We start from the raw sequence: 16912 nt of genomic DNA, 5'->3' as shown, positions 1-16912 counted from the left end.
TGGGAGCTAAGTGGATAGCTGTGGTTACAGTGAGATTGTTTTAATGGACTAAAAGTTCAAATACGATTATTACATGCCTTGTTTCCCCAGATTTTTGGGTGGTTGTGTGGTGATAACACAAGGTATACCACATGGTTGGAGTGTACTGGTGACTCCTTGTGGTTAAGAGTTGCTACTTTAATGATTTCTTGATGCCCCTTTTCCCCATTGGCACTGACCATCCTTTGATGTTGGACGGCTTTGTTTGGTGTTGCAAGTTGAAATGGATGGAATTAACAATATGTTGAAAACAAATACAATACAAAAACCCCTTGGTTTATTATTTTAGAACAGTGGCTTTTCCTATAGTGGAATGGGGTATTCTTGAACAGGAGTCAGGGCTATCCTGTGGAGTGAATCTTTCCCTTGTTTTATGTGCTGCCTTGCAAGGTGCAGGGTGTCCTCCATTGTGTTTGGTTGACAGAAGGCAGGGGCGAAGTCTGAAGCATTATTTCTGTAGCATCTAGTTCTGTCAATGCTCTGCAGGAGGCAGTGGACTCCTGCATGGAATACAAGCATGATCAACATCAACCCTATGTCTGAGGAAGAGGAACTTGGGGGCCAGGTCTATTACAAATGGAGCAATCCTTAGGCAGTCCAAGCTTGGGGAACAACTACCACTGCACCTGCTGAAACTCTACCATACCTGCCAGTCTGATTGATGTCCCTCATGGCACAAAGACACTGCTGCTGCAGTCTGGTAATTCCAGGGTGGCATCTTGGTGTGAGGAAACAACAAGCAAGAAGGTAAGTGTATTCTGGGGAACCATAAGCATAGTAAAAGACCTTGATGAAAGCTTGTCCACCACTACCACTTGTACACAAACATAAAGCCTTGCAATGGTTACAGGGAAATATGAGTTACGTTCTAGGGTGCAAATGTAGAGCAACAATGAAACTCAACAGGTTTGGAAGGTGCCCTATATGAACCAAGTATGTGACCTGCAGTACCCCTAAATCCTCTGCAGTGCTCAAGCATTCATTAGCAACTCAGTTGATGTGAAACATGTTCCTGAAGGTGAACAGGCTGAAAGCTGTTATAAGTAAATCACCTGTACTATGCCTCAGATTTTGAATTAGTAACAAGACTTTAACCTTGCATCAACTGCAGATGATGACTACTTTTTCTAATTTCAGGGAGGGAGATTTTGCAGGGTGTTTGGAGTTTAAAAAAAAAAAATTACCATCACTATTCCTACAGTCACAGAACAGTGCCTTATGACTGGATACCTAGAAATAAGAAGAAACTAGGTTTTGAATAATATTTACCTGCTTTGGTATGTTCCTACTGACAATCAGGAGATAAATAGAAAAAAATGATCAGAGAGGGATGGTCTGCTCAGAATCTATTTGTATTGATAAAAGAAAGCCCTATTGAGTTTCAAACCCAATGAAGATCACCCAAGGCAGGTACTGTACCTGGCAGGTACAAGGCAGGCAGGTACCTACATCATATGCATCAGGTGAAGTGGACTGTGGCCCACAAATCATAGAATGTTGGAAACAAGCATGGAGATCATCTAGACCAAACCCCTGCTCCATGTAGCACGAAAGCTTGTGCTGACATTAGTCTTTGAAGGAGCTATTAGGATTGTTAGGGTAAAGTGGAGTGATAAATGGAGGAGTTTTGGAAAGTTTGCTGGAGAAATTTTGAGAAAGAATTTGAATAAAGAGAATTTTCTCAAAAGTTAGGATTATTTTTTTCTACCTAACTAAATAGTCCTTTTCAGAAGCCTGAGCCAAGGGTTTTGGGACTGTTCCTTTAAAGATCCATAGTATTTAAATCTCCATGTAATTTCCTCGTCTTTATGACGTCATCGCCAGAGTTGGAAGCGGATTGGACGCAGCCGTTTCTGAGCAGAAGTTGAAGGAAGAGGAGGAGGAGGAGGAAACCGGAGGATAGAAGCTTGTTCTCCTCGTATCCTAGAGAAGGCTGCAGCTGAGGGCGTGGGGGCATGTTGAGTTTAGCGAGGGAAAGGGAGACTGCTTTGGTTCTGAACAAGCTCTTTTTAAGTCTTGGGGCTTAGGCTGGGTCAGGACATGCAAAATCAGTAATACTTTCCTTTACAGTTTAATAACTATACAGGTTACTTTTTTTCCTTTGGCTGTCTTAAATCAGATAACTGCCGAAGTCAAAATGTTTGCTCAGATGTGAAGCTAATGAAAGATCAGCTATGCCCATTTGGATAGATCTCCCTTCCTTCTTATTCAGACTTATCTAAATAATGGCAACACCAAAAGGGCTCTGCGGCCACAATATCTGAGGTTCATCATGCAGTTCAGGATTCTTGCGCGCGCACACACACACACACACACACACACACACACACCGCATCTTTTTTGAGTTATGTAGATAGCCTCCTGTGAAAAATGACCAACAGTAGGACTGGAGAGATTTGTGATGTTACCTTGCTTGCAGGGAAACCTCAGTTCAAACCAAATAGTGTGGAAAAGAGTTCAAGAGATTCCAGATTGTGCTATAGCCTCTTACTAAAGAGGTGGAATGCCTTTTTTTTTAAGTTGTCCTTTAATGGCCCTGTGGGGTCATCACATTCATTTTGCACTTTTCAAAATATGCTTATGGAAAAAAATAAAGATTTTTTCTTTATTAATGATTGAATACAGTGGTCAGCAGAGGATCATATTTATTCCGAATTAATTAGAGAACAGGTTATAAAGGAGGAGAGCAGGAGGGATGAATGGAGTTAGAACACCTGTATAACTAAATGGAAGGCATAAGATTCTTCTTTGTGGTTCATCCCTATTTGCCATAAGAGTGTTATCTCCTCTTTGAAGGTCAGTTGGTCTTCAAGGAGGTGCAGATGATATATCCAGATCCCTGCAAGACCCACAAAACACTTCGTTCTTATGTTAAATAACCATAATTTTCAGTATGTTAAAATGTATTTTTGGTAGAGGCTTTAAAATATATTTTCCAACTTCTAGGAGACAGAGGACACAGATGACATCAAATAGTCTAATTATGGACCAGAGTAATTGAGATGGGAGGACCTACCAAAAGTCCTAACACATAATATCTGTGCTAGGTTTTAAATATGTAGAGCTACAGTACACATTTCTTGCTTTAAATCACAGTGGTTAATATGACCATTGTGTTGGGTAGTCTTGGATTGGCTGGTGAGACCTATCTTTGTTAGACAACAGTCTGAATTCAGTGGGATCATCTCTGTGTGCATATTTAATAGTCATGTGTATTGGAATTGCTGAAGATCTGGCAAGGAGGTAGGATGTGGTAGTGGCCCCTTTAAGGGTGAAGGCCTGGGCATTCAGCAGGGAGTGTGCTGCACAGCTGTAGCCACTTGAAGGCAATAGGGCCCTCAGGCATAAAAGCACCTGATGAAGGGAAAGTTTGGTGTGGGTAGCAGAAGGATGAAAGCTTGAGGAAGGGGAGACTGGATTAATGGAGGAACTAATGGAACTGCTGATGGACTGATGTGTGAATGGACTTTGCAGACTGCTGGAGCAGAAACTCCAGGAAACACTAAGATTGGTGTTTGGCTGCCACACCTAAGACCTGTGGAGGACCAAGGGGCTGCTGTAGTAGTAGGGGCTGCTGGAGTGAGTAGGCATTCTTGAGAGTGAGGATGGAGTATATGTGGGATACAGGGAGATAACCATGTCAGTTTCTTTCCTTTGCACTCCATTCAGATGGATTAGTTAAACTGACTGATACAATATTTGGGATTGGATTTCTGAAACTAGATTTGTCAGGGCTCAAGTTTGATTAGAAGTCTTTTTGTTTTCATTATTGGGGGAGAAGGGGTGCTAGTCAGCAGTGAAGGTAGTGTTATTTTTATTTATTTATTTATTTTATACATACAGGTATTTATATACTGCCTTTCTTTGGTCTCAGATTTCTCCTCAGACTTTAATCCAAGGTGGTTTACATAGACAGGCTGTTCTAAACCCCTGTAGGGATTTTTACAATTGTATAGTTTAGTCTTTCATAGAACTCCTCATTCCAGCTGGATTCCTTTCCTGTCTGGCCTCTCTCTGGCCCTTCACCTCCCATGCTCCACTTGACTCTCTGCCACCAAGGGTCAGCTCAACAATATATCAGCGGTTTGTCAGTTCTCAGGTACTTCCGGTTGTTTCGAACTGGCAGCCTCAGATCTTCAGGCATACAAGGCGGCAACTCTACCAACTGAGCCAGACCTCCTGCCTATGACCTCCTGTGCATGTATTGTACATGTGTGAAAGTCATTGTTACTTTACATACTGCTATTGTAAAGAACGTGTGGTCTTTAAAGAGGGATTGGGAGCTGGGACTAGTCTTTGAATATTTTTTATAAAGCACCATGCATAAATGTATGCAAATGAATTATAACTATAAAACAGTAGCAGAAAGTACTGGTAAATGGTTATCTACTAAAGAAAACTACTTTAGTAAGTAATTCATAGTAAAATAGTTTCCATGGTTAACCAAATAGTAGTTATATCTTAATAATAAAATAGCTATTCAATCATTTGTGCCAATAAATTGGAATGAAATCTTATTTGTATGAGATAAATTTTCAACAGAAAATCAGTTTTGTATAAAAGTTACATTTCAATCATTACAATCTCTCATTGTAAAGAGAGTTTACAAACTCTTTTTGCTCTATTAGTAGCAAGTAGTAGGCGGCGGCGTATAACTTTGTATTGGTGATGATGGTAAAGTTAAAATAGTTTTTTCATAATTAATACTTGGCACTTATGTACTGTATGCATTTCAAGTGTGAAGGGCACTTCACATACTAATTATCTTGATAATTGGGGTCCCATCCTATGCACACTTACCTAGGCGTAAGCCCCACTGACTGCAATGGGACTTACATCTGAGGAGACAGGCATAGGACTGGGCTCTCACTCAGGCTGCTATCCCAATCCACACTTTTCTGGGAGTAAGTCCCACTGCCTGCAATGGGACTTACTTCTGAGTAGGCCTGCATACGATGGGGCTCTCAAAGGCCTTTGTAGGAGAAGCCTGACACAGAGTGCTGCAGCACCTTTGTGAGTCCTTTAAAGGGTCAGCAGGCTTTGTGTTGCTGCTATTTTTTCTCTCCCTTCCCCCCCACAGGCTGCCACTCTCCCCCTTCTCCTAATAGGCTGCCACTCTCCCCCTTCTCCTAATAGGCTGCCACAGCAGCCCCCCCTTTGGAACGCGTGGAACCCAGTGGCTACTGCAGAAGAACTATGGAACGCTCATTGCTCGGAGGGAGGGGCGAGCACTCTGCCCAGAGTCTCCAGCGCGCGCCCTCCCCGAGGCCGGCGCGTGCTCACCGCGGCTGCTCCCAGGAGCGCGCGCGCTGCTTGTGCCCTGTGTGTGTGTTTGTGTGGCGCGCGCGCACCTCCCCCTCCCATCCCCGGCCTGCGCCGCCGCAGCCCAATGAGCGGCGCTGTTGCTGGCAGGTGCGGACTGTTTTTGTTTTGGGTTGAAGAAGCAGCAGCAGCAGAAGTAGTAGTTGTAGTTGAGCAAGGCCGGGCTGCCCCTCTTCCCCTCGGGGCCTGGCGGGGGGACTGACTGGCCGCCCAGCCCGCAGCCCCCCGCCTTGTCCTGGGAGGGAGACGGCGGCTCCCCCTCCTTCCCCGCGGCGGAAAGGGAGGACGCCGGGCCGAGCAGGGGGCCGCCGCTGCTGCCGAGGAGCGGGGTGGGGGCCAGGCCTGGCCCACTCTCACCTGAAGCGACCCCCGCCGGGCCTTCACCATGCGGAGGGAGATGAACGGGGTCACCAAGAGCCGGTTTGAGGTGAGCTGGGCGACGGTTGGCTGCTGGGCCCTTCGGAGTGGGGGTGGGGGCCTCTCCGGGGGGGAGGGCTTCATGGGTGCCCTGCTGAGGGAAGGGCGGAGGCTTCGGTGGCTCTGGAAGGCAGTGCATCCTCAGCAAGGGTGGAGGGCAAAGGGGGGGCTGTTCCTGTGTGCCCCTCAGTGGGTTGGGGGGCCACCAGTGGGGGCGACTGGGCAGGGCTGCAGGAGGAGAGTCTCTCCCTTTCTCCCCCTCCCTGAAACTGTCCAAGGAGAGGATGGCAGAGGGTGAAGGGGGACAACTTTCTCTCTGTGTGTTTAGGGGATCATGAAAAGTTTAGAGTTGGGAGGGAGCTAGATTGCACTGAAGGGGGTTATTGTGTCCCAACCCCCCCCCCCCGTTCACAAACAGTGTAGCAGACAATTGTTGAGCAAAGGCGATGGGTGTTACTTCATAGTACGTAGTAGGGGGCTTTCCACCACAAAAAACCAACACCTGGTGGGGTGTCAGCCCTTTAAGGGTAGATGAGCCACATGGGGCAAGTGGCATAGAGAGAAGGGTCTGAGTTTTGGGGGGGACGGGACAGTAATTGCAGTTGTGAATCAAAGTAACCAGACTACACAGAGAGAGAGGTTCTTCCCCCCCTCCCCGTTCATTCTGTGCATCTTATTTGAGGTAGGAGTGTGCACCCAAACTGGGGAGTATTGCTGGGGGTCTGTGTGTGCATAGTGGGGACACAGTCTTTTAGGTTTGTATTGAGCTTTGCCTCTCTCTAAGTGTATTGGGAGGGGGTGGGCAGGAGCTGGCAGGGGAAAGAGAGGTTGTAATGGGGAGCAGTCTAAATTGTGGGCAAATCAGGGTGGGGCCAGTGTTAGGTTTTACTGAAGGATTCTCCCAAAGGGATATGAATTTATTATGATGGTAGAAATGCAAAAATGTGAGTTTACAGGACATGTTCTATAAATGATGGGAGTGTAAAAGTGGAGGAATATGGGTTGCCAGAAAGTGAAGGCTCCTAAACTGGTTGTGTGTAAAAGGGGTATGCTATTTTCCTTCACCTGTGTTGTGGAAATATCTTTGCAGGTTTTTTGTTTGTTTTTAAAGGAGGGTGGCAGTAGATTACTGAAGATGATTTGAAGGGGGATATTAGAGAAATGGGGAACCTCAGATGTGTTTGTGAGATGTGTCATGATGGGGGAAGTCCTGGTCTTCAGTACAGAGAGGGGAGGGGACTAATTTTAATGAATGACCAGGCCTTGCTTTATGTTGTCTGCTACTTGTTTTGTACAATTACCATCAGATAGTCTTTCTTCCTCCTCAAATAGTTGAAGAGGCCTAATATAAGAGAGGAACCAGTCTGGGGAGAAGAAGCAAGTAATGAGGGAAGGAGACAAGTACGCAGAGCAATTTTATTTGTATGGTATATAATTTGACTAGTGGAAATAGAATTTCAGGATGAGGAGTACAGTATGTTTGTGTTATTAGGTAAAGGAGAAACCTTGAGGATTATAAATTGTCACATATAGACATGAGGGGGATTATGCAGGTACTGTACATCTGTTTGTGTAGGCTCAGAAATTCATGCAGTATCAGTGTGGATTTATGGACACTGATTACCCTTCTTTTTGAAAAGAGATTCACAACAATTCGTCATATGTGCTCATCATTCACAACTGTGCATACAGTCTCTGGGCAGTGAGGTGCGTGTGTACTTTAGAGGTAGCGTGTGTACTTTAGAGGTAAGTCCTGTATGTTGATTCCAGAGTAAGGGAGATGAGTAAGTATGAGGAGGTTTGGCTTATTTTTAAGTAACAAATGTGAGTACAGTTTAAAGATATTGTATGACACAGCTGTTGGATAGGATTGGCGAAGTATTTTTATTGTGTGGTGCTAGGCATGTGTTACTACAGATATTATGCAAATTGATGCTAATGAGGTTTTAAAACATAAGAGCAATGACTGGTAGCTGCTATAAGTTAAAGGACAAAAGCATCTAGTATTGCTGTTGCTTTCTTCCTGAAATGGAGAAGGGAGGACTTGAATACTGGGGAGCCTAAGAGATGGAGAAAAGAGTGCAAGCAAGTAAAGGGTAAACAATGAGCTATTCAGAAAATTATGGCATGTAATCAGCATAATCTGGGAATGCACAAAAGCACCCTATCTAGGCTGGGTTCTTCCCAGTTCTTTGTTGTAACCCTCTTTTTCCTTTTCCTGGATTGTGGTTGAGAAGAGTCTCACAAAGGAGAGCTACAGAAGATCTCATCTTTACATCTTCTCATTTGTGGGGTTTCAATGGAAAATAAGCTGCTCAAGTATCATCTCATATTCAAGCTATTCCCTGTTCACACAGTAGAGAGAAGAATAACTTTGCTCCAAAGAAACTACAGCTTTGGACACAGTTTCTACCCAAACCTGTGATTCAGAAAGGAAAATAAATGTGAGCCTGTGGAAATCTTAGTTAAGTTGGGTAGCATCTGGCACAGGACAATTAATTCTACAGGATGAAGAAGAACAGTGTCTTCATCCAGAGATTGACTGGAGGACTGCGACAGGTAGAAATCATACTTTGACCTCATTCTCCTATTTATAGATTCAAATGGCAATTTGATGCATGAACCAAAATAAAGAGGTGGAGGATATTTGCTTTTTACCATATGGCAATTAATCCAACACAGTAAAGTATATGTCAAGAGTTGTTCAGAAGGGGAGACTAGCTGGAGCCCTGTTGCTAACAGATAGTGACTGTAAGAAATGACCAAAAGTAATTTTTATTTAAATTAAAATTCAGTTTTATAGCACCTGTCTATATGCTGAAGATGAGGAGACTTAGGATGCCGGTTTTGCAATTTTGCTGAAGCGTTTTGTCAAAAGCTTTGGAATGAGTTCTTCAGTTGTGAAAAAGAAAGCTGTATTGGCAGACTTTCCCATTGGGAAATGTATAAGTAGTATGAACTTTATCACAGTGATTGGGTGGTGTTAAGTGTTTTCCAGTAGTAGTGTTTTGAGGGATGTACAGTTGGAAACTAGCATAGGCAAAAATATGTTTGCTTGTAGTTGTAATGGACAATACCTGATAGTCTTTGTGAAGGAGGATGTGCCCACTCTGGCTGGAAAAATGTATGCGTAGGAAACGATGGAAACTGGAAATTACCAAACAACGTGAGAGCTTTTATTGAACTGATTTCTGTTTGTAAAAGACTTTTCCAGTCTTTGCATTATGTGGAACTCATCAGATAATGGAAAGGTAGCTTATTTTAGCTTGTATATAGAAAGAGACTATTAACCAGTGCAAATAGTTGCAGTTCAAGAGCTTGGAGTCTAATCACAAAATGATGAAAAATGTATTGAAATGTTGAAAAATGTATACAGGTGTTAGAAATGTGTTGCTCACAGTTGTAATGATTGAAAGTCTCCCTTTTAGTGAAGTCTGTAATAGATTGGAGTCATAGGGAAGGTGTGGGCATAACACACCTCAGACATGGTTCATTCTGTTTAGGAGTACTGTATTAACATTAGTTAGCAGTGATCAGATATGATGCCATGCCATGGTTAAGAAAGAGGTATGTGGAATTTGAGCACAGGATAGAGGGTAAGGAGCGTTTATTGTCCCATTGCTAAACCACAGCTAGTGTTTTGGAATGTGCTTCAGTGTCCTCCACTGGCCATACTTGTCTTGCAGGGAAGGAACATAGTACAGACCAAGCATAGTGATACTCCTTTTTTAATTGGATCAACTAATGTTCAAAATGTTTGAAGTGAACTTTTGAAATGCACAAATCATCGTTAGGCATAGGTGTTTAAAGAAAAAATTGAGGATGAAAAGATTGTTGCACGCCCAGATTAATAATGAGTAGTGTTTAAACCAGCATAACAGAAAACTTGAGACAGTGGCTGAAACACACTGACCTTGCTTGAACGTATGGGTTACTTGTCCTTGCCCCCAGATTTTTCCTCAATATATCATAGCAACCTGTAGTGGGATGAGGAAATGTATAGAAAAATAACTTGCAGTCTCCTGTTAACATGATGCTGGGACAGGGGTGCCCAAACCCCAGCCCAGGGGCCACTTGTGGCCCTCGAGGACTCCCAATTCAGTCCTCAGGGAGCCCCTAGTCTCCAAGGAGCTTCTGGCCCTCTGGAGACTTGCTGGTGCTGGCCCAACACAATTGCTCTCAGCGTGAGGGCAACTGTTCTACCTCTTGCGTGAGCTGTGGGACGAGGGCTCCCCCACTGCTTGCTGTTTCACGTCTATGATGCTGCAGCAGTGAAGGAAAAGCCCGTTTTGCTTTGTGCAAGGCCTTTCGTAGGCCCTGAGCTATTGCAAGACCTTCATTCATTCAAATGTTCCATCTCTAATAAATGAATATATGTAAATTTATTTAAATTTGAAATGTGAATTCTTTTTTCCTCTGCTCCTGACACAGTGTCAGAGAGATGATGTGGCCCTCCTGCCAAAAAGTTTGGACACCGCTGCACTAGAACAACGCATAACAGACTAGTCAAAACTGCAGGTCTCCAAATCAAATTTATGCAGATTGACTATGTGGAGTAGTGCAAACTTAGCAATGTGGTGAGTGTGTGTGTGCGCGCATGCGCGGTGTGTGCGCGCGGTATGTTTGCGTGTGGGCGTGCACACACATGCACATTCTCCCAAATCAAGGTGTGCTTTATATCCATACAGATTGTCTTTAAGTGATGCAGTTTGAATGTTTGGGGCTGCAAGCTGCTGCTTTTCACAGAGAGTGGTTTGGGCAAAATTTAAGGGTAGTAGTGACTAGTAGTTGGCAACTTTCAGTCTCGAAAGACTATGGTATCACACTCTGAATGGTGGTTCTGGAACAGCATCTAGTGAGACTGAAAAGGCCAGTTTGGGAGTGGCAATCCCTTCCACACTGGGAGCAAGTGCGGTATGTCCCTGGTCTGTCTCCCTGGCTATGGGCCTTTTTTCTTTGCCTCAGGCTGTTGGCCAAGTCTCTCTGCAAACTGGAAGAGGCCATGCTGCACAGCCTGCCTCTGAGTGGGCCGCTCAGAGGCCAGGGTTTTCCACCTGTTGAGGTCCATTCCTAAGGCCTTCAGATCCCTCTTGCAGATGTCCTTGTATCGCAGCTGTGGTCTACCTGTAGGGCGCTTTCCCTTCACGAGTTCTCCATAGAGGAGATCCTCCATTCTCAGGACATGACTGAGCCAACGCAGGCGTCTCTGTTTCAGCAGTGCATACATGCTAGGGACTCCAGCTCGTTCTAGGACTGTGTTTGGAACTTTGTCCTGCCAGGTGATGCCGAGGATGCGTCGGAGGCAGCGCATGTGGAAAGCGTTCAGTTTCCTCTCCTGTTGTGAGCGAAGAGTCCATGATTCGCTGCAGTACAGAAGTATACTCGGGACACAAGCTCTGTAGACCTTGATCTTGGTATGTTCCGTCAGCTTCTTGTTGGACCAGACACCCTTTGTGAGTCTGGAAAACGTGGTAGCTGCTTTACTGATGCGTTTGTTTAGCTCAGTATCAAGAGAAAGTGTCAGAGATTGTTGAGCCAAGGTACACAAAGTCATGGACAACTTCCAGTTCATGCGCAGAGATTGTAATGCAGGGAGGTGAGTCCACATCCTGAACCATGACCTGTGTTTTCTTCAGGCTGATCGTCAGTCCAAAATCTTGGCAGGCCTTGCTAAAATGATCCATGAGCTGCTGGAGATCTTTGGCAGAGTGAGTGGTGACAGCTGCATCGTCGGCAAAGAGGAAGTCACGCAGACATTTCAGCTGGACTTTGGACTTTGCTCTCAGTCTGGAGAGGTTGAAGAGCTTTCCATCGGATATGGTCCGGAGATAGATGCCTTCTGTTGCAGTTCCAAAGGCATGCTTCAGCAGGACAGCAAAGAAAATCCCAAACAAGGTTGGCAGAAGAACACAACCCTGCTTCACTCCCCTTCGGATGTCAAAGGGGTCTGATGTGGAGCCATCAAAGACAACAGTGTCCTTCATGTCCTTGTGGAAAGACCTGATGATGCTGAGGAGCCTGGGTGGACATCCGATCTTGGGGAGAATCTTGAAGAGGCTGTCCTTGCTGACCAGGTCGAAAGCCTTCATGGGATCTATGAAGGCTATAAAGAGTGGCGGCTGTTCCCTGCATTTCTCCTGCAGTTGTCTAAGGGAGAATACCATATCAGTGGTGGACCTGTTGGCTCGGAATTCTGTGATTCTGGATAGACGCTCTCTGCAAGTACCTGGAGCCTCTTTAGTGCAACTTGGGCAAACAGCTTTCCTACAACGCTAAGGAGAGAGATGCCGCGGTAGTTGTTGCATTCACCTTTGTTCTTATACAGCGTGATGATGTTTGCATCCCTCATGTCCTGAGGTACTCCACCTTCTCTCCAGCAGAGACAGAGGATTTCATGCAGCTCAGTAATGATGATCTCTTTGCAGCATTTTTGGACTCCCTGGCACACAGCAGAGTGAAACTGCGAACAAAGTGACTGTTTCACACGAAAAAGGAAGGAAGACCTCGCATTGATACGAGCAAGACCAGGGATCAGAGAAAAGTGGAGGCATTTGCACGAGCGCTTGAGGAATCTCTTCCAGGCCCGGCCGATGCAGATGCATCCAACAGATGGGAACATTTCAAGAATACTGTTTACAACACCGCCTTGTCCATATTCGGCAAGATCAACAAGACGGCAGACTGGTTTGAAGCCTACTCTGAGGAGTTACAACCAGTCATTGAGGAAAAGAGGAGAGCTCAAGCAGCATACAAGGCCTGTCCCCATGAGCGCAACCTGCAGGTCCTCCGAGCTGCTTGCAGCAAAGTCCAGCAGACTGCCAGGAGATGTGCTAACGACTACTGGCTCCAACTCTGTTCCCAGATACAGATAGCAGCTGACACAGGCAACATCAAGGGGATGTATGATGGTATCAAGCAGGCCCTAGGTCCAACACAGAAGAAAATTGCTCCTCTGAAGTCTGCCACAGGCGAGGTCATCTGGGATCGAGTGCAGCAGATGGAACGCTGGGTGCAGCACTACTCTGAGCTATATTCCGGAAAAAATGTAGTCACCGAAGAAGCACTAAACAACATTGAGTGCCTGCTTGTGTTGGAGGAGCTTGTCAGTGAACCAACCCTAGAGGAACTTCACGTGGCCCTGGACTCCCTTGCCTTTGGCAAGGCACCTGGAAAAGACAGCATCCCTGCTGAAGTAGTGACTACAAATGCGCATACTAAAGATCTCCTTCATAGCATTTCACAGTAACTGCAAAATTCCTTTTTACTTTAGTAGGAGTTTTGTCTTGGGTGCTGAATAGGTCCCTTGGCAGGAAGAACAATGTTTTCAAACAATAGTGTGTTACAAAACTGTGAATAAAGCTGATTAATGTTATAATTTATCCCCTCTACTCTTCTTTTGCTTTTTGAATAACTTGGGGACTGTGGAGTTTGTTTGGCTCATGAACAGTGTGACTTTCTGAAGTACCCAAGGCAACATTAACCCTTGGCATTCTGTCACTGTTTCCTTTTAGAATTAACCCTATTTCACAAGATTTGCATATTCCGTTTTAGTTTGATAATAAATATTAGTTATTGCAGATATCAACTCATTAAAAATACTTTTTAATATTCATATGGTCTGTATGCCTTTCAATAACTTATAGTTTTGCTCTCAAGTTTTGCTCTTCCAAATTTGTTCCAGTGGAGTATCCCTAGCATATGGGACTGAAGCTGAGAAAACAATGGCTTGTGTGAAGCCACATGGTAAGTAGTCCAATGACACATTGGAAGTACTGGTGCTTACTTCTTAGTAAACATGCATTGGGTTGTAGTAAGTTTGGTGATGTAAGATCTGAACTAGGGCCATCCTAGCTCACCCCCTTAGCTGCAGCTGTCAGCATGCAAATAATCAGATAACTCGGTAAATGCACATTCATGCTCCACCTATTTATCAGCTTAGTCCTTGCTACCAAAGATAACCTGAGCAAGTGGATGTTACAATGCTTCTTAAAGATTCTCAGGTTTCAGATCTGCAGGCAAACCAAATTCCACAGTTATGGACCAGTCACTGAAAGTGCCTATCTGTCTGATGAGTTGATTCGGTACGTTTAAGTAAGCCTTGAGAATGCACGTCCCCTCCCATCATGATCAAATCTTCCAAATTCATTCCAATGGAGTATCCCTAGCATTTTTCTCTATCTGAAGTGTGTGTGTGTTGTTGGAAAGACAAACCAGGGGAAACTTGAATAGTTACACACAAGTACACACTATTGCAGCAGTGTCGTCAACTCTGGAGTTAAAAAAGGAATAAAATTAGGCTGTGGTTTTTCCCCTAAGTGTATGTGAGTGCTGCCTTGACAAGACACAGGGTGTTCCAACTTGCCCTACTGAACTTTCCTAAATCAGAAGACATTTAGCAAACCTTCTGCTTAGAGTGTAGCTAAAATAATCATTGCTTATAATGCCCGAGGTAAGCTAGAGGAGCCCTTCTCTGCCTCATCCAGGACAGCTTACCTCAAGTCAGAGACATCAGCTTTGCAGAAGTAACTTGTTTCAAGATGGGATTGGTTGTTTGCAGAATTTTTGTATGTGTGCCCTGCCTCTGCTGAATCAAGGTACAGTAGTGAATCAAGCTAGTGAATCAGCAAGATACATTGTCTAGTCACAGGCAGCCCATTTAAATTTACTGTTTGAACCATACCTACTATATCTTGTTCTCTAATGAGGCCTATCTTTTGAATGTTGTGGACTGAGATGTTTTCTCAGTCTCATACCTATTTTCACTTAACATTTGCGTTCCTGAACACTGAAACATTTGTTTAAAATTAAGTACATCTTTTAAACTACAGATGGTTTTCAGTACACAGATTTTGTATGTGTTTTGTGTGCTCGTAATCTGTGTTAAGCAATCACCTATTTTTGTAATATGCTAACATGGCCTGTTCGTTAAACATTCTTCTGCATCTTCATGTGTATTCACATGTTAGTCAGCTCATCCTCATGAAAGTTCTCGTTCCTCTCCTTCCCCTGGTTATATTTGTGGAAAAATGAGCTGCTTGGTCTCTGTACCAGAATAGGAGCATGTGTTAAGAATGTCCTGAAGGTGTGGCTGCTATGGAGAAAATAATCACTTGGGCTGCCTCAAAGCAAACAAGGCAGAGGGAATTGTTCACTGGGCTGCCTCTTCACCCTTTTGACTGTGGCCAGGGGCATTATTTTACTGCAAGTCAACATCCAATGCTTTGCCAATTGTTTCCATATCTTTGTAGTAAAGAAATTTATCTGGGCTCTTGTATGCCATTGTTCCACCTCCTAAGAAGCCCTCAAGGAGATTTACTTTCAGTTAAAAACACAGTTCAGCTAAAACACAACAAGTGAAGGAGGTGATGGTGGTTCTCACTTTGTTGGCTTTTCTTCTCACAAAGCAGTTGGTGTTTCTCTGTGTGGGGTGGGGGGAAGCATAGTTCAGCTTAATTGACTCCTCTTTAAATAAGTGGGATAGCACATACAGGCATCCCCTGGTATCAGTGATGATACTTGCTGCTGCTACTACAGATACCAGCAAACCCTACTCAAATCCTCCTGGTATATGCACAAGATAAGTTCTTGCTGCTACAGCAGATACCTTACTCAAATTTCCCATAGCACTAATGACTCACCTTTCTTCTTTGCAAACACTATGCAAAAGGTAAATTTTTCATCCTTTCACTTTGGAACAGAAAGTGAAAACCTAGACTCATAGCTGCTAGAGAATTTCCTGTTTTCACTATCACCTCCTGTACTTCCTCTAGCAGCTACAGTCTAGGTTCTCACTGTTTGCTTCCTGCTTCCTGTTCCAAGGAAGAAAAATCTCCCTTTTGCAAAGCATTTGCAAAGAGGTGAGTTGTGGGTGTGATGGGGGGGGGGTTAGGGTGACCAGATACAATGGAGGACATGGTGCCTATAACTATAACCATTGTATAGAAGAAGGAAGGAAGGCCCATAGCCAGGGAGACAGACCAGGGACAGACTGCACTTGCTCCCGGGGTGGAAGGGATTGTCACTCCCGGATTGGCCTTTTCAGCCACACTAGACGCTGTGCCAGAACCACCTTTCAGAGCGCGATACCATAGTCTTTCGAGACTGAAGGTTGCCAATACCTAGAAGAGGGAATTTTGGCAGTTGGAGCTCAGCATGGAAGGGTTTAAAAAGCTGCATCTGCCAAAATTCCCTCTTCTATACACTGGCTAAAGGTATAGGCATTGTATCTTGTTAGCCTGGGGGGTGAGGATTTAAGAACTGTGGATAAGTGAAACAGCAGATATGGGTATGGGGTGCCTGTTTCCCCTTGTTGCTTCAGATATGCTCTGTGGCTGTTCTAGTCATGGCTTAAGTAATATTGAATATAAGTGATGCAGGGATACAAACATCAGTTTTTTGTAAACTTGTTTTCACTTTTGCTGTACCTAGAAATTGATGGGTTTCTCTTTGTCAAAATATGCACATTACACTTGAATATGTTGAGTACACAAACTTGACTGTTTCTAAAGGGAGGTATGTTGTGGTTTGTATAGATGTTTATTGGAAACTTTGGAAACATTTTTATACAGGGCAAAATCTTTCTATGTAAAACTTCCCAGGGCCTGTAGGTATCATTGGCTGGAATTGATGGTGATATTGAGTTTCAGAGCCAATTCTTTTACTTCCTTAATTGTTTCCATGATTAAGTTCTTCAGAATAAGTTTTTCACTAGCTCAGCTTTCTTAATTAGTTCTTTGCATATTTAGACCACATATTCTTGCAGTGATGAAAAGCGTTTTCCACCACTCATGCAGTGCATGCTTATGAATTCAGAATTGAATTCTGTATTAGAGCTTGTCGTAAGAGGCGACTAAACAGCCACCGGGTAGATGTGACTCGTTAGCCTGGGAAGGCAGCTCATCTGAGAGAAGGAAAACTCTGATCCCAAACCTCCACTGCCTTGTGGCTACATCCAGTTAAGGAAAAGGCTTCAGGAGTCAACCTCGAGGCAAAATCCGGAGCCGGAGTCCCTGAGGCAGTTCATGGCTGAACACAGTCACGTTCTGGCAACTCCTGCGACGCTGCTGGGACCAACCGTATTGGCTTCTGCCTTTCCATTGGACCATTTCAGCGACATGGAGAGGGGGGATTTGCT

At 44.3% G+C, this 16912-nt stretch overlaps 1 protein-coding gene across 1 annotated transcript in view; it reads left to right on the top strand.

The window, feature by feature from the left end:
* The first annotated feature begins 5444 nt into the window (after window positions 1–5444).
* Window positions 5445–16912, top strand: part of FBXL20 (F-box and leucine rich repeat protein 20) — a 101077-nt gene continuing 89609 nt past the window's right edge. Inside the window, exon 1 of the mRNA XM_066627333.1 lies at window positions 5445–5788. Within this exon, the coding sequence (XP_066483430.1) occupies window positions 5747–5788 (42 nt within the window). The 5' untranslated portion in view covers window positions 5445–5746. The remainder of the gene's footprint in view (window positions 5789–16912) is intronic.

This window comes from Tiliqua scincoides, chromosome 5 (assembly GCF_035046505.1).
Source record: "Tiliqua scincoides isolate rTilSci1 chromosome 5, rTilSci1.hap2, whole genome shotgun sequence".
Classification (NCBI taxonomy): Eukaryota; Metazoa; Chordata; class Lepidosauria; order Squamata; family Scincidae; genus Tiliqua; species Tiliqua scincoides.
Note: the sequence above shows the minus strand (reverse complement) of the source record. Positions and strands in the feature narration are given on the sequence as shown.